Source organism: Mastigoproctus giganteus, chromosome 9 (assembly GCF_048544385.1).
Source record: "Mastigoproctus giganteus isolate SK-2022 chromosome 9, ASM4854438v1, whole genome shotgun sequence".
In the NCBI taxonomy this organism is placed as follows: domain Eukaryota; kingdom Metazoa; phylum Arthropoda; class Arachnida; order Uropygi; family Thelyphonidae; genus Mastigoproctus; species Mastigoproctus giganteus.
The window spans coordinates 32,580,042-32,605,605 of record NC_143583.1 but is presented as its reverse complement, the minus strand read 5'-3'; the positions used below and the strand labels follow the sequence as shown (position 1 = coordinate 32,605,605).

Here is a 25,564-nt window from a genome sequence, read left to right as displayed (position 1 = left end):
ACTGAGATTACAGAAGATTGTTTACTTGAAAACGTTCAAGCATAAAGGCAAACAGGGTTCCTGGAGTTGATGGCATAAAACCATTAATCTTGAAGGTTTACAAGGAAATCCCTTGCTCAGTTATCACTTGACTCAGGAGAGATTCTTTTGGACTGGAGAAGTACCAACTTATCACCAACACATAAAGCCAGTTCTAAGAATGAAGTAGGCAACTACAAACCAGTCAGTCTTACAATTCATGGTAGATCTTATACTGCACTTTATAATCAAGAGTGCAATATAAGATCATTTAGTATAATTATTAATATGTGGGAAATGATATAAGGAAGCAAACTTATACATCAGCCAAAAAAACCTCTTCTATATATACACATATATATATATATAGAGAGAGAGAGAGAGAGAGAGAGACACACACAGTGAAAGACGTATATTTTCAGTGTATTGTGTAGGGGTGCTGACCTGTCAAGTGTAATTACCATGGAAAAAATTGAGAATGCCTGCAAGGTAAAAGCTTTTTTTCATGGTAATTACACTTGACAGGTCAGCACCCCTACCTAATACACTGAAAATATACATTTGTCTATATTTCATTATGGTTGCTGGGTATTTCTGCTATAACTAGTAGTGCTCCGGATCCATAAACCAGTTTAATAATTTAATACTTTTTTCTTGCATGCTTAGTCGTTCAGGAATGTCATTATATCCTATTATTTTTATCAATATTATAAATATAGACAGTCGATTCCAGTTATTTGGGACACATCAGGACTAGTGCATTTTGGCCCGATTAAGTGGCTGCCCCAATTATCTGAAGTTTAAAGTAAATAGTTAAAAATACAATGCCCCCTACCCCTACAATCGGTTCACTGTACAATCAAATCACGTTACGATGGAGTCACCATTGTAAAGTACCGTTCACTATACGATGTATAATAACGGTCATTGTAATCACATTTGTGAATTGAATTTTAATTCTATTAAACAGCAATTCCAATTAGCGAAAATAGAGGAATATTATCCACAGGCTATAAAAGTAAAGATATAATAAGTACAAATTTGCCCTTTATTACCTTACCAATTAAAAAATTAAACGATACGTGAAATTCAGAAGAATATACGTGATAATCGGATTAATTAATGCGTACTGTAATATGTACATACTAACTAAACTAGCTAGTATATTACAGTACGCATGTTCTGTAGGTTCTCACCAAAAAACAGTGGGTTCTGTTTTTTGGTGAGATCAGCAAAAGGGATCATTCCTTAAGGGGGAACCTGATCAAGGCCAATAAGGCTCTGAAAGGAGATAGTAAAATGATTAGGTGAAATGACAGTGAACAGAAATTTGTGGGTGGGGGTTAAAATTTAAAACAGTAAAAAGATAAGCAATCAATAACAAAGAACAGGGCACACACAAATTGCAAGTAACACGATACACGCAAGTGAGAACAGAGTAACAAATTACGAAGCTTTAAAAATAGGAATGAAGAGAAGATTCTGAAAATTATTTTTTTATATGAGTGAAGATTCCATAGAAGTGTTAACACATTTTACCATAATAACCCACAGAATTCCAGCTGTCGGTATTATCGCAAATTCAATAAAATCGAGTTTACTATCAGTTTATGATAGATTTCACTAACATAAAAGCCCAATAAACAGGTGACTGCTAATTGTTTTTATTGTTTTATGGTTGTGACCTCCAGAAATCCGACCGAACTATGTGGTACGGTCAGAGACAATCGTAGGGTAATCTTCAGTGGTGCAGTCTCCTGCCCCAATTAAATGGCATTTTGTCCCAATTAAGCAAAGTAAACCCTGGCTATTTTCTCGATTGGTTCTGTTTTTTAAGATTTGCCCCAAATAAACGGCTGTTCTGATTAACCGGTGGCCCAAATAACCGGAATCCACTGTATATATATATATATATATATATATATATATATATATATATATATATATATATAGTAGTAATATTATATTGTCAAGAAGCAAACTAAGCAGTTGAGAGAAAAATAGGGAAATTTTATGAAAGGGATCATATGTGAACTACTCCAAAATGTGCAGGGCAGCAGTAAAGGAAGCAAAAGTATATAAAAATGTGTAGTTTGTAATAGAAGTACACAGATTGCCTGAACTAAAAGAGGTTTTTGCAAAGTGCTTTGATTGAGGTGTATAAAGCCTTGAACGGTTTGAGCATGCTCAATGCTGATGGGATTCTTCCTCTCGCTCAGAATAATCACCTGAGAGGCATTACATCAAATTGAGCAAAGACAGTTGCAGGATAAATGTATGGAAGTTTGCCTTTAGCTAGCGGGTGGTTGATTGCTGGAACAAACTTTCATCTGTCGTTGTAGAAGTTGATAGCTTAAATAGATTCAAGGCAGAACTGGACAAACATTTGGAGTGAGTGGATGGGTGGAATAAGGGTTTTTTTTTTTTTTTTTTGGGCTGATGCTATATAAGCTTGCTTTCTCGCATCATGTGCCTTTGCTAATGCTAATGCTAAAGGAGAGTAGAAAAAGAAAGTAAAGTAGTAGTGAAAAAGTGAAAGAATTTTAAAAACCTAGGGCAATAATGAAATGGAACTATGGAAGAAAACAATGTATGAAAAAATACAAATTACCAAATAAATAATAAAGAGATATCACTGTATTCGGATATGAGAGGGCAATTTTTGGAAATTGCCCTCTTTTGGGTTATGTTTAATGTTTACTGTTCAGATTTGGCTACTGTAAGAAGTAAAATTCCCCAAGGATTGGTACTGGCACCACAGTTGTTTATGTTTTTTTTTTAAATGATATCAATGGAGGGATAGAGGGCATGATATCAAGATTTGTAGAATTAAAAGAGCAGCTCAGTCAGGATAATATGAACAAGCTTAAAAGTGGTCAAAAAATTTGCAGCTATTAATTATATAATATCGGTGTAGATACACCATAGTTTACCCATAAATTAAACTATGTATGTAGTGTGAAGGCATTGTTTTTAATTGTATCTCATATTGTGGCTACTTTCACAATTACTTGAGCAGCTATTAATTACTTTAATGTTACAAGCATTTAATTTCTTACACTTGGGAAAACAGCAATGCCAAAATACCTTATTTCCTTGGTGTGACTGAATTAAAAAAAAAGTAAAAACATTTGGGATACACAATACAGATAGACATGAAGTTCCCCATGCAACATTGTTTAGACAAACAGCAAGGAGGGCCTATTATGTCCCATCAATGCTTTATTGAACGTTTTCTTGGAAATAGGAAGGCCATAATCTCACTATACAAAGTAATTGTAAGACTGCACTTAGAATACTGTCAGTGTTACTGTGTCCAAAAATGGAAATTGCAAAGACATTGAGCTTTTTTTTTGAAAAAGCTCAAATGTCTTTGCAATTTCCATTTCAAAAAATAAAAAGACATTGAGCTTTTTGAAAAGATTTAATGATGGGAACACATCTAGTGAGATCAGCAAAAGGGATCCATCCTTAGAGGGAACCTGATCAAGGCCAATAAGGCTCTGAAAGGAGATAGTAAAATGATTAGGTGAAAATTTTACAGTTGTAAATGGTACCAGAACTAGGGGTCATAAATTCGACTAACAGGGGAAGAGGTTAAGCCAGCAAGTTATTAATCCAGTGGTGGTAGTGGGGTACACTACAGGTGTCCCTTGAAAATAATAGTAATAGCCATATAGTGCAAGGAAGCCACAGGCTTTTGCTATACTGGCCAAAAAGAAAAAGTAGATAAGAAAATAAAATTATTGACTTCCCTCCTCACATAGTTAACTATCCAATTGACCTTTGAATTTATTCAAACTGTCAGCCTCAACTAGCTAAGAACGCAACCTGTTTCAGCAATCAACAACTTACTGGTTAAAAGAAAACTTCCGAAAATCCAGTCTAAACCTCTTCCCCTATCATTTGAATTTATGGCCCCTAGTTGTGAAATTCTTTATAACACTGAAAATTCAACCTTCATTCATTTTACTAACCCCTCTCACAGCCTTATAAACCTCAATCAGGTCACCTCAGAGGTGCCTGGATGGTTGCCAAGCTCTCTAGCGCACATAATCAGAATCGTTCCTCATATGCCAATCTCACCATGCAAGTTGCCCATCCTTTGACCCTTTCAAGAAAGAAGCTCAATGCCTTTTTTCTGATGTGGTCTCCATACTTCAGCACAGTATTCCAAATGTTGTCTTACAATTGCCTTATACAGTGGGACTATGATCTGCATATCACTACACAAGGCGCCTCCGTAGCCAGGTGGGAAGGAGCAGCAGTGCGTAGCACACGCTTCTTGATTAGGCCGGGGTTCGAGCCCGTCACCACCAAATATGGAGGATGCGGAAATGTCAGGGAATGACCACCGCATATCCCGGAGCAATATGGCCTTAGTTGCTAATGCTCCTAAAAACCAAATAACAAACAACAAACATATCACTACAGGAAATATTTGATAAATCATCGATAGAACACAATGGGCTTTCCTTGCTGCCTGTTTACACTGCTCAGAAAACTTCAAATCTGCCCATGTTATAACTCCTAGATCCTGTTCTTCCTCTGCTGTTTTTAATTCAACCACACCAAGTGTATAATTTATTTGTGGATTGCTGTTCTCCAAGAGCAAGACCTTGTATTTTGCTGCATTAAAACATAGCTGCCACTTTTCTGACCATTCTTGCAGTCTGTTCAAGTCATCCTGAAGGAGTGCTGTTAGTACTGATCATTAACTATGCTACCAATCTTTATGTCATTTGCAAATTTTGACATCACACCTTCTATCCCTGTTTGTTCTTTGGTTTTTAGGAGCATTAACAATTAAGGACATATTGCTCCGGGGATATGCGGTGGTCATTCCCTGACTTTTCTACAGCCTCCGTATTTGGTGGTCAGGGGCTCGAACCCTGGTCTAATCAAGAAGCGTGTGCTATGCACTGTTGCTCCTGCTCACCTGGCTATGGAGGCGCCGCCTTCTATCCCTTCAATCAATATTGTGGTCTAAGAACCAATCTTTGGGGTACTCCACTTCTAACTTTACACCAATCTGAAGAATATCCATTAATCACAACCCTCTGCCTTCTACCTGCAGCCACCCAGCCATTTATCTTAGAATTTTTCCAGTAATCCTAACATGTTCCGGCTTATATAGTAATCTCTCATGAGAGACTAAGTAAAATGCATTGCTAAAATCCAAATAAACTATGTTAAAATTGTTCCCTACATCCAGCACATGAGTAACTGTGTCAAAATAATCGACCAAGTTAGTTAAGCATGGTTTTCCCTTAACAAAACCATGTTGTGTGTTATTCACTGGGTATATGCCATATCTATCTAAATGTCCTTTGATTACACTGTTAATGATTGCCTCTAAGATTTTCCCTACCACTCAGGTCAGGCTAAATGGTCTATAGTTAACGACTTCACTTTTAGAACTGCCTTTATGTATTGGTGATATGTTGGCAATTCTCCAATCCAAAGGAATCTCTCCTGAGTCCAAAGATGCTCTCATTATTAACTTCAGTGGTTCAATACACTCTCTGGTGGCCTCTCTCAAAATTACTGGGTATATGCCATTAATTCCAGGAGCCTTTCTTGCCTTTAGTTAATGGTTCATGTTCCCACATTAACCGTTAACCAAAGATCAAAATTCTGAAATTTTTTTACCTCCCTAAATACAGTCAAACTTTTAGTGAAATACTTTCTGAAGTGATTTTCTTATGGTTTTCATATAGAAATTGTGCTTGAGAACCTGTCAGGTATCCACCACCATTTTTCAACTATTTGGCTTTTGCTTGAAGGGCGGCATGGTACGGACAAGAATTGACACCGTGTTTGTTTATAAAGTTTCAAATGACTTCTTTTCTCTCTCCCACTAGTTTAATAAACATCTGCTGTCTTATTCCAGTTGTTTTAGCATTAGCATTAGCATTAGCATTAGTAGAGGCATTTGATGCAAGAAAGCAAGCTTATGCAGCATCAGCCAAAAAAAAAAAAGAAAAAAAAAAAAAAAAAAAGTAACATAAATAAATAAAAATAACCACTTCCACTTCACCCCTCTGTTCGTTCGAAATACCTGTCCAGCTGAGCCTTAAACTTATTTAGACTATCAACTTCCACGACAAGGGATGGAAGTCTGTTCCACCCACCAACCACCCGCTGGCTAAAGGCAAATTTCCGCACATCTATCCTACATCTGTCTTTCCTCAATTTGAATTTATGCCCTCTCAGGTGATTTTTCTGAGCTAGAGGAAGAATCCCATCAGCATTGAGCATGCTCAAACCATTCAAGGCTTTGTACACCTCTATCAGATCACCCCGCTGGTGCCTAGTTTCCAGACACTGTAATTTGCAAAACTTAAGCCTTTCTTCGTAAGAGAACCCCTTTGTCCCATTCACCAATCTAGTTGCCCTTCTCTGTACTCGTTCCAGCAGCTCTACATCCTTCCTGAAATGAGGCCTCCAGGCCTGTATACAGTACTCTAGGTGTGGCCTGACCATTGCCTTATACAAGGGAATAATCACCTCCTTATCCCTGCTAGAAAAATTCCTATATATCATTGACAATACACCATGAGCTACTCTTGCAGCTCGTCTGCACTGCTCAGAGAACTTCATATCTGCCTGCACCACCACCCCCAGGTCCCTTTCATTCTCTACCACTGTCAGTGTAGTACCACAGAGTTGATACGTTGCTCTGGGGTTGCCGTTTCCCATATGTAGTACTTTACATTTGTCAATGTTAAACTTCATTTGCCACCTCGAAGCCCATCTGCTCAACCTTTCCAAATCCTGTTGCAGCAGCATAGTGTCAGTAGTGTCCTTGACAACCCTGCCAACCTTCGTATCGTCTGCAAACTTGGACATTAAGCCTGATATACCATCATCAATATCATTTATAAATACAGAAAACAATAAAGGCCCCAATACTGAACCCTGAGGGACTCCACTAATAACATTAGTCCACGATGAGCAGTGTCCATTGATTACCACTCTCTGTCTTCTCCCCCTCAACCACCCCTTTATCCATAGCAGCAACTTGCCTCCAATGCCACACTGCTCCAATTTGTGCAGCAGTCTTCCATGTGCAACAGTATCAAAAGCCTTTCTAAGATCCAAGTATATAATATCAAAGTTATTCCCTGCATCCAGTTCTTTTGTGACTGCATCATAGTATCCAATCAAATTGGTCAGGCAAGACTTCCCCTTAACAAAACCATGCTGTGTCCTAGCTATAACTGAAGTCTTGTCTAGATGATCCTGCAGTGCTTCTTTCACCAGTGCCTCCATTAATTTTCCGGGAACAGAAGTTAAACTCACAGGTCTATAATTACTTGTGTCAGCCTTTGATCCCCCTTTGTGAATTGGGGTCACATTTGCACATCTCCAGTCAATGGGTACCTCCCCTGAGTCCAAGGAAGCTCTCATAATTATGGCTAAGGGTTTGCTTACCTCCTTTGCTGCCTCCTTTAATATAACTGGATAGATCCCATCCACCCCAGGTGCCTTTCTTGTGTTTATCTTCAACAATTTCTCCTCCACTTTGCTCTCAGTTATTACAAGATTCTCTAGCTTACTGCTAGATTTGAATACACCTCTGGCATTCCCCTCGCTGAATAACTCCTCATGTGTGAATGTCGATGCAAAATATTCATTTAGTTTGTTAGCTACCCGAGCAGGGTCATCAACAGTTGACCCATCGATCTCAAGTGGACCAATCTGATTCATCCCCTTCCTTCTAGAGTTTACATAAGTAAAGAACTCTTTGCTGTTTTTCTTCGCATCCCTTGCCAAGGATCTCTCGTAATCTGCCTTCGCCTGCCTAACCTCCTTTGTAACTTGGTTACAGATCAACTTGTATCTATCATAGGCGTCCGTGTCACGTGTTAATTTGTATGTATCCCATGCATTTTTCTTCTCTGCCATATGCCTCATTAGTTCATCTGACAACCATTTAGGCCTAAACCTTGAACAATATTTCTTAGTTGGTATGTAAAGCCTAGTAGCTTCCACGATAAGTTCTTTGAATGCTTCCCATTTTGAACTTGCTGTTGGCAATATCATCAGTTGATCCCACTGTATAGAATTTAAATATTGTCTCAGTCCATTGTAGTCGCCTTTACGAAAGCAATACCCCTTCCCTTTACCCCTAATGGTAGTTACCTCTTTGAGTAACTCCCACTTCAGCACACTGTGATCACTGCCACCAAGTGGTTCATTTATCTGCAGATTCTTAATGCATGAAGAATCACTACTGATAATCAAATCAAGAGTATTACTCCCTCTAGTTGCCTCCCGAACATGCTGATGTAGAAAACAATCATCCAATAAATCCACAAAAGCCTTGCTACTGTGTGAGTGACCAGCCCCCAAATTCCAGTCAATATCTGGGAAATTAAAATCCCCCATTATAAAACTCTCTGATTTACTGGCCCACTCTATTTCTCCGAACAGTTTCTTATTATACTCATCAGAGTCATTAGGCCTATAGCACACTCCTACTCTCAATTTTGATCTCCCAATGCTTATGTCACACCAAACTGACTCGACACTGCACTGTCCAGCGATGTCGACTGGCTTCACTTCCTTGGATTTTATGTGTTTTTTAACTAATAGCATAACCCCTCCTCCCTTCCTATCCTGTCTATCCTTTCTGTAGACATTGTACTCCCCAAATTCCAGTTCTGCATTTCTTATATCTGTGTGACACCACGTCTCTGAAATCCCCACAATATCTGCCTTTGATGTTTTGAGCAATACCTCAAATTCATCAAATTTATTTACTAAACTCCTAGCATTGGTGTACACACAAGTATACATGCACCTGTTCTTTTTCTTAGCTACCCTAACACAACCCATGTGTTTACTTGTACCCCAATGATTCCCAGCAGTCTCTGAAATATCCTGCATCTTATTTTCCAGGCTGCGGCTCATTCCAATAGAAGCAGTGCAAGAATCACTTTCACCTCTGCCAGTGGCTACTGTTAATCTATTAGTCCTTGTATCCCCCCAATCTAGCAGTTTTCCGACCCCACCTAACATTGCCTCGATAGCATCAGCAAACATTCTTGCACCCTTTCTATTTAAGTGTATCCCATCCCTGTAGAAGCAGTCTCTCCTGTTAACAAGTACAGACCAGGCTGAAAAAAATTCTACCCCTTGAGCCCTGCACAATCTTTCCAGGGCCGAATTGATTGACAGGGCTCTCATCATATACTCCCTCCTATCGTGTCTGGGCAGAATTGCAGACACTTTCAATTTCAACCCTAGCATCAGCCAAAAGAAAAAAAAAAAAAAAAAACAGCTCCCATTTCACCCCTCCATTCGAACCAAATACCTGTCCAGCTCAGCCTTAAATTTATTTAGGCAATCAACTTCCACAACAAAGGATGAAAGTTTGTTCCACCAACCAACTACCCGCTGGCTAAAGGCAAACTTCCGCACATCTATCCTACATCTGTCTTTCCTCAATTTGAATTTATGCCCTCTCAGGTGATTATTCTGAGCAAGAGGAAGAATCCCATCAGCATTCAGCATGCTCAAACCATTCAAGGCTTTATACACCTCAATCAGACCACCTCACAGGTGCCTAGTCTCCAGACACTGTAATCTGCAAAACTTAAGCCTTTCTTCGGAAGAGCAAACCTTTGTTCCGTTCACTAATCTTGTTGCCATCTGTACTCGTTCTAAGAGCTCTACATCCTTCTTAAAATGAGGCCTCCAGACCTCTATACAGTACTAAAAGGTGTGGCCTGACCATTGCCTTATACAAGGGGATAATCACCTTCTTATCCCTGCTAGAAAAATTCCTGTATATCATTGACAAGACACTATGAGCTACTCTTGCAGACCATCTGCACTGCTCAGAAAACTTCATATCTGCCTGCACAATTACCCCCAGGTCCTTTTCGTTCTCTACCACTGTCAGTGTAGTACCACAGAGTTGATACGTCACTCTGGGGTTACTGCTTCCCATATGTAGTACTTTACATTTGCCAATGTTAAACTTCATTTGCCACCTATCAGCCCATCTGCTCAACTTTTCTAGATCTTGTTGCAGCAGTGTACTGTCATTAGTGTCCTTAACAACCCTGCCAACCTTCGTATCATCTGCAAACTTGGACATTAAGCTTGATATACCATCATCAATATCATTTATAAATACAGAAAACAACAATGGACCCAACACTGAACCCTGAGGGACTCCACTAATAACATTACTCCACGATGAGCAGTGTCCATTGATTACAACTCTCTGTCTTCTCCCACTCAACCATCCTTTATCCATAGCAGCAATTTGCCTCCAATGCCACACTGCTCCAATTTGTTCAGCAGTCTTCCATGTGCAACAGTATTAAAAGCCTTTCTAAGATCCAAATATATGATATCAAAGTTATTCTGTGCATCAAGTTCCTTTGTGACCATATCATAGTATCCAATCAAATTGGTCAGGCAAGACTTTCCCTTAGCAAAACCATGCTGTGTTTGAGCTATAACTGAAGTCTTGTCTAGATGATCCTGCAGTGCTTCTTTAACCAGTGCTTCCACTGGTTATTATTGTTTTCATAGAGAAACAACGCTAACACGAAACCCAATATTCTCTCAGAATATCCACTACTTTGCAGTAAGCAACATAAAGTAATTTAAAGTTTTGGATGCTGTGGAAGGCATTTTCTATTTTAATCCATCCTATTTTATTTTATCTATGAATAATTTCTATTCATTCTTCTATGAATAAACCCTTAGAAGAATCTATTTTATATCAAATTTGAAATAAAACTGAATGTGGAAATAACTAATAGCATTGAATTTATATATATTATGTCTTTTAATTGTTTAATAATATTTATATACATAATAAACAAAAGTATATGTGCCTGCACATACTTGAAATGCACTGAATGGTGTTTTAAATTGTAAAATGGAAGACTAAGAAACTGATATTCTATTTTATGTCTAATATATTTTTTGTATTTTTTCATAATTAATATTTTTTCTTTCTTTGAAAATAAAATGTGTAAAACTCAGCTTGTTTTAAAATTTTTAATATTTTTTTTAATTAAAAAAATTTACATACAATAAGTATTGCCAATGCATTAAGAAAAGATGAAATATTCATATTTTTCAAGCAAAATTCAAAAATAACCATAAAAATGAGTACCTGTCAGGTGCATCACCACTTCTGGGTTAATTATTAGAATAAGTTGCCTCCCCAGGTGATTGTGGCTAACAACTTGAGAAAATTCAAGACAAGCCGAATAACTAACTATGTGAGGAAGGAATCACATTGTTTCTGTATAATAATATAGTTTCTATGATAATGATAATAATAAATAATAGTTTATTTATTATTATTTTCATTTTTTTTTTTTTTTGGCTAGTGTGGAAAAATCCTGGGCTTCCCTTGCACCATATGATTAATACTAACTGTATGCACAATATTGTTTAGGGTCTCATAATAATTTATATTCTTGTTTTTCCTTACCTTTTCTTTTCTTTTTAATTAAACAATCATCTACTTTGGTCTAGACCTGGAACATCAATGCTCTAAAGAATGGCAATTAAAGATTAAGAATTAAAAGTTAAGTGCACTAAGCAGGGAGAACTACATTGAAAAGATCTTACAGTAAAATACAACTGTCATGATACCTCATTGAGGAAAAGGTTTTTTCCTTCAATACTGGAATATAAGTTCTACCTATGTTGCAATGTTTCCTGTAAGATGAATGATACAAATAAATTAATTAATTAAATAAAAAAATAACTGAGACTGGTGGGATAATTCACACTTGATATTTACTAGTTTCTATCTTTGATAATATTTAAAATTTGAATAAAAGCAGTAACAATGATTACAATAGTTCACTGTTACATATTTCTAGCATACACCACTCTGTATGCTAGAAAGAAGCAATCAGTCATGTGTTTTAAATGTCTACAGCCAACATATCAGTGGTCAGTATAAATTATATATTATTGCAGAGGATATAGTTTCATTAAAAAACTCTGTAATGGATATGGCTAATTTATTCTGTATCTGCTTGTCTCAATGCTAATTTTCAAGTTCTTGTGAGATTTGTGGGATAATTCTCAGTAAATATTACTATTCTCAACACTAATTTTTCTACTAGGATATGGCAAAGTTGAGTTTGGTTGTGCTATCTACTTCATTTTAGTCTAGAACTTGTGCATACCAAAATATATATAAAACGGTTAAAAGGTACAACATAAAAAATGAAACCATGATTATGCAAAAGATTTAATTATTTGAAAAAAATGCATACCATCCACAATAAGTACAGTGGTATGACTAACTGCTGCTGCTGCGCTACTAACAATACATGTATAGTTGCCATTGTGCCTAGGACTGACACTAGCAAATGTCAGGTCACTGGAAAACTCATCATTGCGAATTATCACTCCTAGACCAGGCTCAATGGCCCTCCCATCTTTCCTCCAGTGAATAACAAAAGGTGGGTCTCCCTGAATCACAGTACATACAAGACGTGAACGCATACCTTCCTGGAGGTTTTTTGGAAATGAAAAGGGATCAATCACTGGTCGCACTGTAAAAGAAGAAAGAACGTTAGAAATCATTTACCACAATTTCAAATTTATTATATAAAATGAAATCTAAGAGAACCAAAAATATTATAATAAATATAATATGGACATAAATATAATCATAAATCATATCATAAATATGGACATAAATATAATCATAAATCGTATCATAAATATGGACATAAATATAATCATAAATCATATCATAAATATGGACATAAATATAATCATAAATATGGACATAAATATAATCAAGACCTATTGAACAAGACACAAAAGCAAAAGCATATTAATAATACAAGTAAAAAACATTAAAAAACTTTGGAAGTGACAAAAATCCTCGCTTACTGAGCCTTTTTTCTACTTATCCATCATAACGGTTTTATACCTACCTTCTTGCTTGCATGCAGGCAGTTAGGTCTTGGAAAAACCATGCAAAACAGCAAAGTTAGGCTTCATCTGGGGATATAATAAAATGAAGTGCTGAAGTTCAACAGAGCTCACAAAAGTATCCCTTTGTGGTAACCAACAATACCATATTCATTTAGAATCAAAGTGACCTTTTTATTTGTTTCAAAACTGAAATTATTATGGGCTCACATTTGAACCATGACTATCTAGATTTTCAAATATCATAGCCCATTAGCATTAGCATTAGTAGAGGCATTTGATGCAGAAAGCAAGCTTATGCAGCAGCAGCCAAAAAAAAAAAAAAAAAAAAAAAAAAAACACACTTCCACTTTACCCCTCTGTTTGTTCGAAATACCTGTCCATCTGAGCCTTAAACTTATTTAGGCTATCAACTTCCACGACAAGGGATGGAAGTCTGTTCCACCAACCAACCACCCGCTGGCTAAAGGCAAATTTCCGCACGTCTATCCTACACCTGTATTTCCTCAATTTGAATTTATGCCCTATCAGGTGATTATTCTGAGCAAGAGGAAGAATCCCATCAGCATTGAGCATGCTCAAACCATTCAAGGCTTTATACACCTCTACCAGATCACCTCGCTGGTGCCTAGTCTCCAGACACTGTAATTTGCAAAACTTAAGCCTTTCTTCATAAGAGCAATCCTTTGTTCCATTCACTAATCTTGTTGCCCTTCTCTGTACTCATTCCAGCAGCTCCACATCCTTCTTGAAATGAGGCCTCCAGACCTGCATACAGTACTCTAGGTGTGGCCTGACCATTGCCTTATACAAGGGAATAATCACCTCCTTAAGAGCCATAGATCTTTAAGCCCTAAAGAGCCATAGATATTTAACCATACATATATAAGCCCTAAAGAGCCATAGATATTTAACCATAGATATATAAGCCCTAAAGAGCCATAGATATTTAACAAAAATCAGATTCAGAAACAGTTATATGACATATAAGAAAATGTTAGCAATATTTCATTATTAATTATTAACTTACCAAATGGCTATAAACAGAAATTAAAATGATAGAAAAATAAAATACAGCTTATGAAACTTTCAACAGTTATATTTGTTGTTATAGTTTATAATTGTTTAATAAGTCTTTTTTAATCTTAATATGTCCTTTTTTTTGGAAAGCCACAAACGTGAAAAGTATTAGAACTTATAATACTGTGCTGGGTTGAAAGCTGAGAAGATAGAAGATACTTGTTGAATTGGCGCCTCCGTAGCCAGGTGGGAAGGAGCAGCAGTGAGTAGCACACGCTTCTTAATTAGACAGGGGTTCGAGCCCGTCACCACCAAATACGGAAGATGCGGAAAGGTCAGGAATGACCACCGCATGTTCACGGAGCAATATGGCCTTAGTTGCTAATGCTCCTAAAAACCAAATAACAACAACTTGTTGAATTGGCCTTGAATTTTTATAAATTATAATTTTTAGAAAATACATGTAAGGAAGGTTTTTCAAGAGAACAGAAGTAAAACAGGTATATGAGGTAGAGAAAAAGTTAGTTCCATGAACAGGCAGAGCCAGAAAAAAAGGACAGGAGGGACACCATTTTTGTGCCTTATTTGTGCACAAACAAGGCACAAAATAAAAATAATTCACAGAACAAAAAAATACAACACTCAAACATAATGTGACTAGTTGACACAGGCACACAGCTAAACTCTGAATTATTTTGAAGTAAACAATAAGCATGACCAAACTGCGTCATGCCTCGAACTAGAATGGCAATCACATCAGCATCAGTATTGCCAACTGCAGTCAGTTGAAAATAGCTGAGCCACAATGCAGAAATAGATAAAATCCTATGTTAACAATGAAAAAAATATTTTTTTTGTAGCTAAAGGGAATTTAAATGATTTGAGTATATTCTCCAAAAAAAGATGGGGGAGAACATGCCCCAGTGCTTCTACCCTAAATCTGCTTATGGTTCCATGAGTTTGTTGTTGGATAGTGAACAGATGCTGATTGGTTATCATATTGGTTGGCAAGGCAGTGGAGAAATTACAGATGTCAATTCAGAACAACCCATAGAAGTATTTACAGAAAAGGCATGCAGCAGAACCTAAACATCTATTAGACAGAGAGTGGACAGACTTTGTAAGAGATGGGTGTTTAATTAACCTGACTGTCCTCTTTTGAATCGAGTCAAGAAGCTTAAGAGAGAGAGAGAGAGAGAGGTTTTGGGGCACCACAACAGATGTGGGGACAATATTCAGGTAGAGCAAATTTGAAATTTGTACATTGTCAGTAGTTGTTTAGAAAAGAAGTAATGTTATATATGATGTGCTTATGTCAAAACAGACTAGAAATCAGGGTAATCCCTAATAGAGATATGTGATATTGTATAGAAATTTATGTGTTACCAAAGATGAGCATAGGATCAGAAGACTTTTTTTGCAAGAAACAAGACAGGATTGCATTTTAGAAGGATTAAAGTTAACTAAGTCATTTTTGTTCCATTGGAGAATTACCTGGAGATCATCATTTAAGGAATTGGTAAAGGATATTCAAGAAATTGAAAGTGTTTATGCAGAGTGCTATTTCTCAAAACTGGAAGGTGGAATGTGGTTAGTATTTCCAGTCAATGGAAGAAGAAGAAGGTCATTAATATACAAGAGGAAAAGAGTGGGAGAAAGAACAGAAACTTGGGGAACACCATTAGTGAAGAGCTTAGAAGACTTACAAGTGCCATCCACCACCATTATCCACAGTGGGCAATCAGAAAAGAAACTAGATAGCCAATTCCAAAAAAATAGTGTTGTAACCCATAAGAGGGAAGCTTGTTAAGAATATCTTTACGAGAAATATGATCAAAATCTTAGAAATATGAACAGCGAATACTAAGATATTTAAAAAGAGCAACTGTTTGTGTTTCACCAAATTTTTTCATTGAATTTGTCTAAGGTGAATACAATAAGTCAATGGATCAACACTGACAGAATCTGCATTGAAGATGATCAGATGGAAGATTTTGAGACAGTTCAAGAGTTGGAGGATGATGAATTTCTCCACTACTTTGGAAAGAGTAAAGGTAAGTACAATGGAGTGATAACTGTATGGTATGGATTTCCCACCCATTTTAGGAATTAGCTTAATATGAGGAAGTTTTTAAGTAAAAAGAAAATTACAAGTAGAATAAGAAAGTGTAAAAATGTGACACAGAACAGGAAAAAGCTCAGGAACACCACTTTTCAGAACAAGAGGAGAAATGCCAGAACTGGAGTTTCCTTGGCATCAAGATTGGTCAGAATTCTAAATCATTCTGTAGAAAGATCATGGTAGGCCATGATTGATCTACATGAAAGATCATTGAGTGGAGTATACTGGATGTGATAGGAGACATCTTATAAAAATTATAAGCTTATAAAAATAAACAACAGCTTATAAAAATTTTCTATACAAGAGTTACGAGAGTTAAAATTTTCTATACAAGAGTTACGAGAGTTAAAATATTCTATACAAGAGTTACGAGAGTTAAAATTTTCTATACAAGAGTTTAAGGGCACAAAAGGTGATATAGTTGTACACGTTGGCACTAATAATATTAAGAGTAGGAGACCGGCAGAATTACTTAACAAGTACAGGTCACTGTTGAACAAAAGCCGAGAATTAGGGTTGAATTTGAAAGTGTCTGCAATTCTGCATAGACACAATAGGAGGGAGTATATGATGAGAGCCTTGTCGATCAATTCGGCCCTGGAAAGATTGTGCAAGGCTCAAGGGGTAGAATTTTTTTCAGCCTGGACTGTACTTGTTAACAGGAGAGATTGCTTCTACAGGGATGGGATACACTTAAATAGAAAGGTGCAAGAATATTTGCTGATGCTATCGAGGCAGTGTTAGGTGGGTCGGAAAACTGCTAGCTTGGGGGGGAGACAAAGACCAATAGATTGACAGTAGCCACTGGCAGAGGTGAAAGAGATTCTTGCACTGCTTCTATTAGAATGAGCAGAGGCCTGGAAAACAAGATGCATGGTATTTCAGAGACTGCTGGGAGCCATTGCGGTACAAGTAAACACATGGGTTGTGTTAGGGTAGCTAAGAATAGAAACAGGTGCAGTTATACTTGCGTGTACACCAATTCTAGGAGTTTAGTAAATAAATTTGATGAATTTGAGGTATTGCTCAAAACATCGAAGGCAGATATTGTTGGGATATCAGAGACGTGGTGTCACACAGATATAAGGGATGCAGAACTGCAATTTGGGGAGTACAACGTCTACAGAAAGGATAGACAGGATAGGAAGGGGAGAGGGGTTATGCTATTAGTTAAGAAACACATAAAAACCAAGGAAGTGAAGCCAGTCGACATCGCCGGACAGTACAGTGTTGAGTCAGTTTGGTGTGACATAAGCATTGGGAGATCAAAATTGAGAGTAGGAGTGTGCTATAGGCCTAATGACTCTGATGAGTATAATAAGGAACTATACAGGGAAATAGAGTGGGCCAGTAAATCAGAGAGTCTTATAATGGGAGATTTTAATTTCCCAGATATTGACTGGAATTTGGGGGCTGGTTACTCACACACTAGCAGGGCTTTTGTGGATTTATTGGATGATTGTTTTCTACATCAGCATGTTCGGGAGGCAACTAGAGGGAGTAATACTCTTGATTTGATTATCAGCAGTGATTCTTCATGCATTAAGAATCTGCAGATAAACGAACCACTAGGTGGCAGTGATCACAGTGTGCTGAAGTGGGATTTACTCAAAGAGGTAACTACCATTAGGGGTAAAGGGAAGGGTTATTGCTTCCGTAAAGGAGACTACGATGGACTGAGACAGTATTTAAATTCTATACAGTGGGACCAACTGATGATGTTACCAACAGCAAATTCAAAATGGGAAGCATTCAAAGAACTTATCTTGGAAGCTACTAGGCTTTACATACCAACTAAGAAATATTGTTCAAGGTTTAGGCCAAAATGGATATCAGATGAACTAATGAGGCATATGGCAGAGAAGAAAAATGCATGGGATACTTACAAATTAACAAATGACACAGAAGCCTATGATAGATAAAAGTTGATATGCAACCAAGTTACAAAGGAGGTTAGGCAGGCAAAGGCAGATTACGAGAAATCCTTGGCAAGGGATGCAAAGAAAAACAGCAAAGAGTTCTTTACTTATGTTAACTCTAGAAGGAAGGGGATGAATCAGATTGGTCCACTTGATATTGATGGGTCAACTGTTGATGATCCTCCTAACAAACTAAATGAATATTTTTCATCGACATTCACACATGAGGAGTTATTCAGCAAGGGGAATGCCAGAGGTGTATTCAACCCTAGCAGTAAGCTACAGAATCTTGAAATAACTGGGAGTAAAGTGGAGGAGAAACTGTTGAAGATAAACACAAGAAAGGCACCCGGGGTGGATGGGATCTATCCAGTTATATTAAAGGAGGCAGCAAAGGAAGTAAGCAAATCCTTAGCCATAATTATGAGAGCTTCCTTGGACTCAGGGGAGGTACCCATAGACTGGAAATGTGCAAATGTGACCCCAATTCACAAAGGAGGATCAAAGGCTGACACAAGTAATTATAGACCTGTGAGCTTAACTTCTGTTCCAGGAAAATTAATGGAGGCACTGGTTAAAGAAGCACTGCAGGATCATTTAGACAAGACTTCAGTTATAGCTCAGACACAGCATGGTTTTGTTAAGGGGAAGTCTTGCCTGACCAACTTGATTGGATATTATGATGCAGTCACAAAAGAACTGGATGCAGGGAATAACTTTGATATTATATACTTGGATCTTAGAAAGGCTTTTGATACTGTTGCACATGGAAGACTGCTACACAAATTGGAGCAGTGTGACATTGGAGGCAAATTGCTGCTATGGATAAAGGGGTGGTTGAGGGGGAGAAGACAGAGAGTGGTAATCAATGGACACTGCTCATCGTGGACTAATGTTATTAGTGGAGTCCCTCAGGGCTCAGTGTTGGGTCCATTATTGTTTTCTGTATTTATAAATGATATTGATGATGGTATATCAAGCTTAATGTCCAAGTTTGCAGATGATACAAAGGTTGGCAGGGTTGTCAAGGACACTACTGACACTATGCTGCTGCAACAGGATCTGGAAAGGTTGAGCAGATCGGCTGAGAGGTGGCAAATGAAGTTTAACATTGACAAATGTAAAGTACTACACATAGGAAACAGCAACCCCAGAGCAACGTATAAACTCTGTGGTACTACACTGACAGTGGTAGAGAATGAAAGGGACTTGGGGGTGGTTGTGCAGGCAGATATGAAGTTCTCTGAGCAGTGCAGACAGGCTGCAAGATTAGCTCATGGAGTATTGTCAATGATATACAGGAATTTTTCCAGCAGGGATAAGGAGGTGATTATCCCCTTGTATAAGGCAATGGTCAGGCCACACCTAGAGTACTGTATACAGGTCTGGAGGCCTCATTTCAAGAAGGATGTAGAGCTGCTGGAACGAGTACAGAGAAGGGCAACAAGATTAGTGAAAGGAACAAAGGGGTGCTCTTACGAAGAAAGGCTTAAGTTTTGCAAATTACAGTGTCTGTAGACTAGGCACCAGTGAGGTGATCTGATAGAGGTGTATAAAGCCTTGAATGGTTTGAGCATGCTCAATGCTGATGGGATTCTTCCTCTAGCTCAGAATAATCACCTGAGAGGGCATAAATTCAAATTGAGGAAAGACAGATGTAGGATAGACATGTGGAAATTTGCCTTTAGCCAGCGGGTGGTTGGTTGGTGGAACAGACTTCCATCCCTTGTAGTGGAGGTTGATAGCCTAAATAAGTTTAAGGCTCAGCTGGACAGGTATTTTGCACGAACAGAGGGGTGAAGTGGAAGTGGTTTTTTTTTTTTTTTTTTTTTTTGGCTGATGCTGCATAAGCTTGCTTTCTTGCATCAAATGCCTCTGCTAATGCTAATGCTAATGCTAATATATTTGTGAAATGAATGAGGAATTTTTTGTGAGTTTTAAATATGTCCACAGATAAGTCTGTTAGTTTAGTTTGACTATGTGGCTAATTGTTAAATAAGAAAGTTAATACCCTAGCACAGCATTTCCCAAACTGGGGTCTGAAAAATGTTAAGAAGATATCAAGTTTAATTTGCTCATATCCAGCCAGTTCCTAAAAAGGGTGACAAATCCCTCCCATCCAATTATCGTCCCATTGCAATGACTTCTACTCATTCTAAAGTAATGGAGAAATCAATTAACCGCCAACTCTTAAATTACCTAGAAACCTTCCGTCTGATCAACGATCGCCAGTATGGATTCCGTCAGTGTCGATCCACTGGTGATATTCTGGCTTATGTTACCCATTTATGGACTAATTCAATGGAAAGGTTCGGTGAAACACAAGTAGTTGCTCTTGACATCTCAAAGGCTTTTGGTCGTGTTTGGCATAAAGGTCTTCTAAACAAGCTTCCATCTTATGGTTTGCCAACTGTTTTTAGTAATTGGTTATCCAGTTTTCTCTCTGATCGCTCACTGAGGGTGATGGTAGATCGCCCTCTGTCTTCTAACTTCTCCACTAATGCCGGTGTCCCCCAAGGTTCAGTTCTTTCCCCCACTCTTTTCCTCTTGTATATCAATGACCGTCTTCCATTGACTGGAAATCCTATCCATAGTTTTGCCGATGATAGCACATTGCATTCAACTTTCCATTTTGAGAAACCTTGTCCCGCTCAATCAGCTTCAAGTTCTCGAAAATCTGCTGCCAATTCCTTAAATGCCGATCTTCAGGTAATTCTCCAGTGGGGCAAAGACAACTTAGTTGATTTCAACCCTTCTAAAACTCAATCTTGTCTTATATCTCGCAAAAAGGATTCTTCTGCTCCTATGCTTATCTTTAGTGACGCTCCGATTTCTAGGCAAAATGATATATCTCTTTTGGGGATTACCCTGAATTCTAATCTCTCTTGGCACAAGCACATTACAAATATTGCTTCCTGTGCATCTAAAAAACTTGGTTTTCTCTTTCGCTCTCGGCGTTACTTTTCTCCCAAACAGCTGCTCACTCTGTATAAATCGCAAATCCGCCCTGCCATGGAATATTGTTCGCACATCTGGGGTGGTGCCCCCAAAACCTCTCTCAGGCTTCTTGATTCCATTCAGAAGAGGGCAGTTAGGTTAATTAATGATTCATCTCTAACAGAGTCTCTCCACTCGCTGTCTCATAGACGCACTGTTTCTGCTGCATGCCTCTTCTACAGATACTTCCATGGGCACTGTTCTTCTGAATTGGCTTCTATAATTCCCGCTCTCTCTTTCAAAACAGTCCGAACACGTGCCACCACCAGCCAACATCCATTTACTGTCCAACTTCAAACCCACAGAACCAACTTTTCATCTTCCTCGTTTATTCATTCAACTGCCGATTTCTGGAACAATCTTCTTTTATACGTATTTCCTGAAAATTACAATCTACAGAAGTTCAAGTCCAATATCAACAAATATCTTCTTTCGTCTTCTCAACCTCCAACCCAAGCACGGTACTAAGTACTATAGGTTATAATACCTCTCATGTTTGGGGTTCTCATAAAAAAAAAAAAAAAAAAAAAAAAAAGTAATACATGTTTATTTTCTTAAAAATATACTGATAGAATCACAATGAATTTCGTTATAGAACATTACTTATTTTCGATACGATTAATATATATAATTGCATACATATTTCAAATTATTCGTTGTATGTATGTATAGTAAAAATTGATGATAAACTGATGATGATAAAGTTATTATTATATATCTGTATAAAAATAAGAATAAAGTTGAGTTGTTTCACACATAAAATTTTGAATTTTCTTTTCAGAAAACCCAGTGTTCACACACACACACACCCACACACACACACTCACACACACACACACACACACACACACACACACACACACACACACACACACACACACACACACACACACACACACACACACACACACACACACACACACACGTATGCATATATACTGTATATGTATATATGTAGGGGTCTTCAAACTTGTTTTGATTTTTGAAGGGGTCTGTAAATCTCAGTAAGTTGGGAACCACTGCCCTAGAAGATGCTTTTTTTTTCTTTTTTTTTTTAAGTATAGTATCTTATTTACTATTCATAGAAAACTTTATCTAATTTGGCTAGCTTAGTTTTCTTGGAGAGTTTGATGGCATTAACAGCCCTTGCTTGTTTCAGATGGACCTAGTTTTGGTGCTTTATAACTTCTGTTGCTGATTCACCAATAAAATTCAACTCAAAATCAAATTAGCATTAGTAATGGCAAATTATGCAAAAAAGGAAACTTATACAGCATCAGTCAAAAAAACAGAAACTTCCCATTTCATCTATTCATTCCCTCCAATAGTTTATCAAGTTCTTCTTTGAATTTATTTAAGCTATCAACTTACACAACAACAGATAAAAGTTTGTTCTAGAATTCAACCACCTGCTGGATAAAGGAAAAATTCTGCACATCTGTTCTGCAACCATCCTTCCCCAATTTGAGTTTGTGCCCCTCGTGTGTAGTCTGAGAAAGAGGAAGAATCCCAACAGCATTTAGCTTGCTCAAACCAATTCCTATGTAAACATTAAAGACTTTAATCAAATCATCTAAGTGTCTCTTCTCCAGATGCTGCAATTTGCAGAACTGTTTGAAAATTGCAGCATCTATAGATCATTAATAAGCCAATGACAAAAATTATTTATCAAGTTATCATTATATGCTTGCTTTTCTGCTTCTCCAATCATTTTATTACTTCCAATTGTTCCACAATTGCAAGCACACCACACTTAAGCTTAGATCCATGTCTTTTTGGTTAGAAATTATGATGGATGGTGTAAATATCGTGAGATAATACTTGTATGATATTTGTAATGTCAGAAGATGTTTACTAAGACATTGGAAGATGTTTACTAAGACATTGGAAGATGTTTACTAAGACTTTGGAAGATGTTTACTAAGACTTTGTATGCTATTTCAAAAGCATCCATAATATCTTTGAATCTTTAAAAGACAGCAGCAAATGTTGGATGCACACTAGATATAAATGAAAATTTTGTAATAATGTAATAACAATGTTTATGAAGAAAAAGCTGGCTAGTAAAGGGTCAGTTAGTACAACATTTACTGTATATAAAAAGGAAAATGAAACAATGTGAGGTTTACAGAGGAATTAGTCCTTAGACTGCAATTCCTATGTAAACATTATCTCTACAATTCCTTAGTTATCTTAATAATGTTCAGATGGACAGAAATAAAAGGTATACAAGCATATCCCTGATTATCACTCCTAATCAGGTGATATATACACTTGTATACCTTTTAATATGATTTCCAGGCATTATACCAATGAATGATACCTACCCATAACATGTACACGAACTGTCCCACTGGCACTTTGACCTTGCTTATTCCAGGCCCTACACTTGTAAGAGCCATCATCAACTCCTCGTTGTACATCTTGAATTAAAAGCGTCCCATTTAGAAACACCTCCTGGCGACGGTTGATAGGTAACCTACTACCACCTATAAAACAAAATTCAGTTTCATTTTTTTGCTTGGTTAAAAGCTGTGTTAGCTTACTTGACATTTGAACTAAAATTTTTAACGAAACATTTGTTAAAAAAATTGTTCAAATGTTTTTTTACATATGCAATCTAAAAGCATTATATTATATAACCAATTTAAACTCAGCATTCCTAGTTTCAAAAATGATGTTATTTTACCAAGAAAGTTCCTTAATTCTGTCATTCAATCACAGTTTGGAAAGAATGTGTTCACATGAACACATTCTTTCCTATTAGTTATTCTTTTCCATTAGTTCCTACTTTGACTTCCACTTGTTCCTTTGAACAGCTTCAGGTAAACTTTCAGCCACAATTAGTACACATCTTTAAAAAGAAATTATTTTGGAACTAAGTTCCTTTACTGACTATCATTTGTAAAAATTTTAATTTAATTTCACCCTGACTGTACAATTACCTTATGTGTAGCATAACAAGAGTGTTGAGCTGTGATGAACTACAAATCATGCTCCTCCCTCCACCGCCATCACCTTTTTACAAGACAACCAAATCATACCATTCAGGCCCCACTTGATTCTTCAAGCCTCCCTGCAGGGAGATTCATAGTATTATATTTTTGCCACTTGATTCATCCAATACTTGGAGCAAGAATTGCCTGCATGCTCCTTTAATCTCCTTTGCTACTTATGAGAAGGATAAACTCTACAGGAACTATAAAGAAAACGGAAGTAGACCATATTTAACCCCAGGGGCTCACATCTGGTGAGTCTGGGCTTGGCACACCCAGGGTCCTGAGCTGGATATCATTCTTCTCTTCCTTGGTGATTCCCTTCTACTTTTGACTCTCTCTCAGAGTAATTTGGGAATTTTTTTTTTCTTTTTTTGGCTTGTGCAGCATGTCTCAGGCTTCCTTGCACCATATAGCTAATAATAATAATATTAATAATTGGCACTAACCACCTGCAAAAAGAAAAGTGACAGATGGCAGGGGTGGGGAGCATAAGAGATGGGCCCTACCTGTTAATCATGTGCTGATACAATTTTTTTGCCAAATATTTAATATTCATATTCTAAAGTGTTTAGGGCATAGGCCTCAAGCTATGGAGGAGTCTAGACTATGTATAAATATAGTGCAAATGCATCAGGAATACATAGCTATATCTGAATAAATCAGAATATTAGTAAAACGGCATCGTTTTAAGTTATATCTCATATTGTGAATACCTTCACAACGAGTTGCCATGATGTTGCACTACTTCAAATAAGTAATGCTTCACCTAAGGAGAAGACTAATGTTACTTATTCTCAGATGGATACCACCACCCAGACGGCACCGTTTCAGGGCTATTTTGTATTTGTGTGGGATAATAACTCGACTATCCAGTTGTCCCTATTAGACTTAGAAAAGCAAAAAGGTAGAGGGAAAGTAATAGTAGGAGTGGAAGAGGAAAAGAAACGGTGTAGAAGAATGAAAGAGACAGTAATTCCTTCAACTCACACCACTCAAAAACTCATAAACTCCTCGAATAGGCAATGCTTCCCCAGTGGAGAAGGCTGTTGTTACTTATTCTTGGAAACTCTGGACATCATCAGGCTCCCCCTGGTGCCGTTTCAGGGCTATTTGGCCCCTCTTTGGTGGGTGGGTGGGTAGGTACCCGAGCGATGCAATGATGGCAAAACAGTTATGAAGTGTAACTCCACAATATGAGAGATGCTTGATGGTGTCATGTATTTAGACTCCAAAGCGTTTAAGGGCATAGGCCTCAATACTTCATAATACTTCAATACTTAATCATTGCATCGTTCGGGACCTACCCACCCAACGAAGAGGGGGCCAAATAGCCCTAAAACGGTGCCGTCTGGGTGATGGTATCCATCTGAGAATAAGTAACATTAGTCTTCTCCTTAGGTGAAGCGTTACTTATTCGAAGTAGTGCAACATCACGGCAACTCGTTGTGAAAGTATTCACAATATGAGATATAACTTAAAACGATGCCGTTTTACTAATATTCTGATTTATTCAGATATAGCTATGTATTCCTGATGCATTTGTACTATAT

At 37.4% G+C, this 25,564-nt stretch overlaps 1 protein-coding gene across 1 annotated transcript in view; it reads right to left on the bottom strand.

The window, feature by feature from the left end:
- LOC150080136 (cell adhesion molecule Dscam1-like) overlaps positions 1–25,564 on the bottom strand; it is a 1,047,872-nt gene that overhangs the window by 669,169 nt on the left and 353,139 nt on the right. The window contains 2 exon segments of the mRNA XM_090381929.1: positions 12,288–12,569; positions 23,343–23,504. Coding sequence (XP_090238055.1) covers positions 12,288–12,569; positions 23,343–23,504 — 444 coding nt within the window.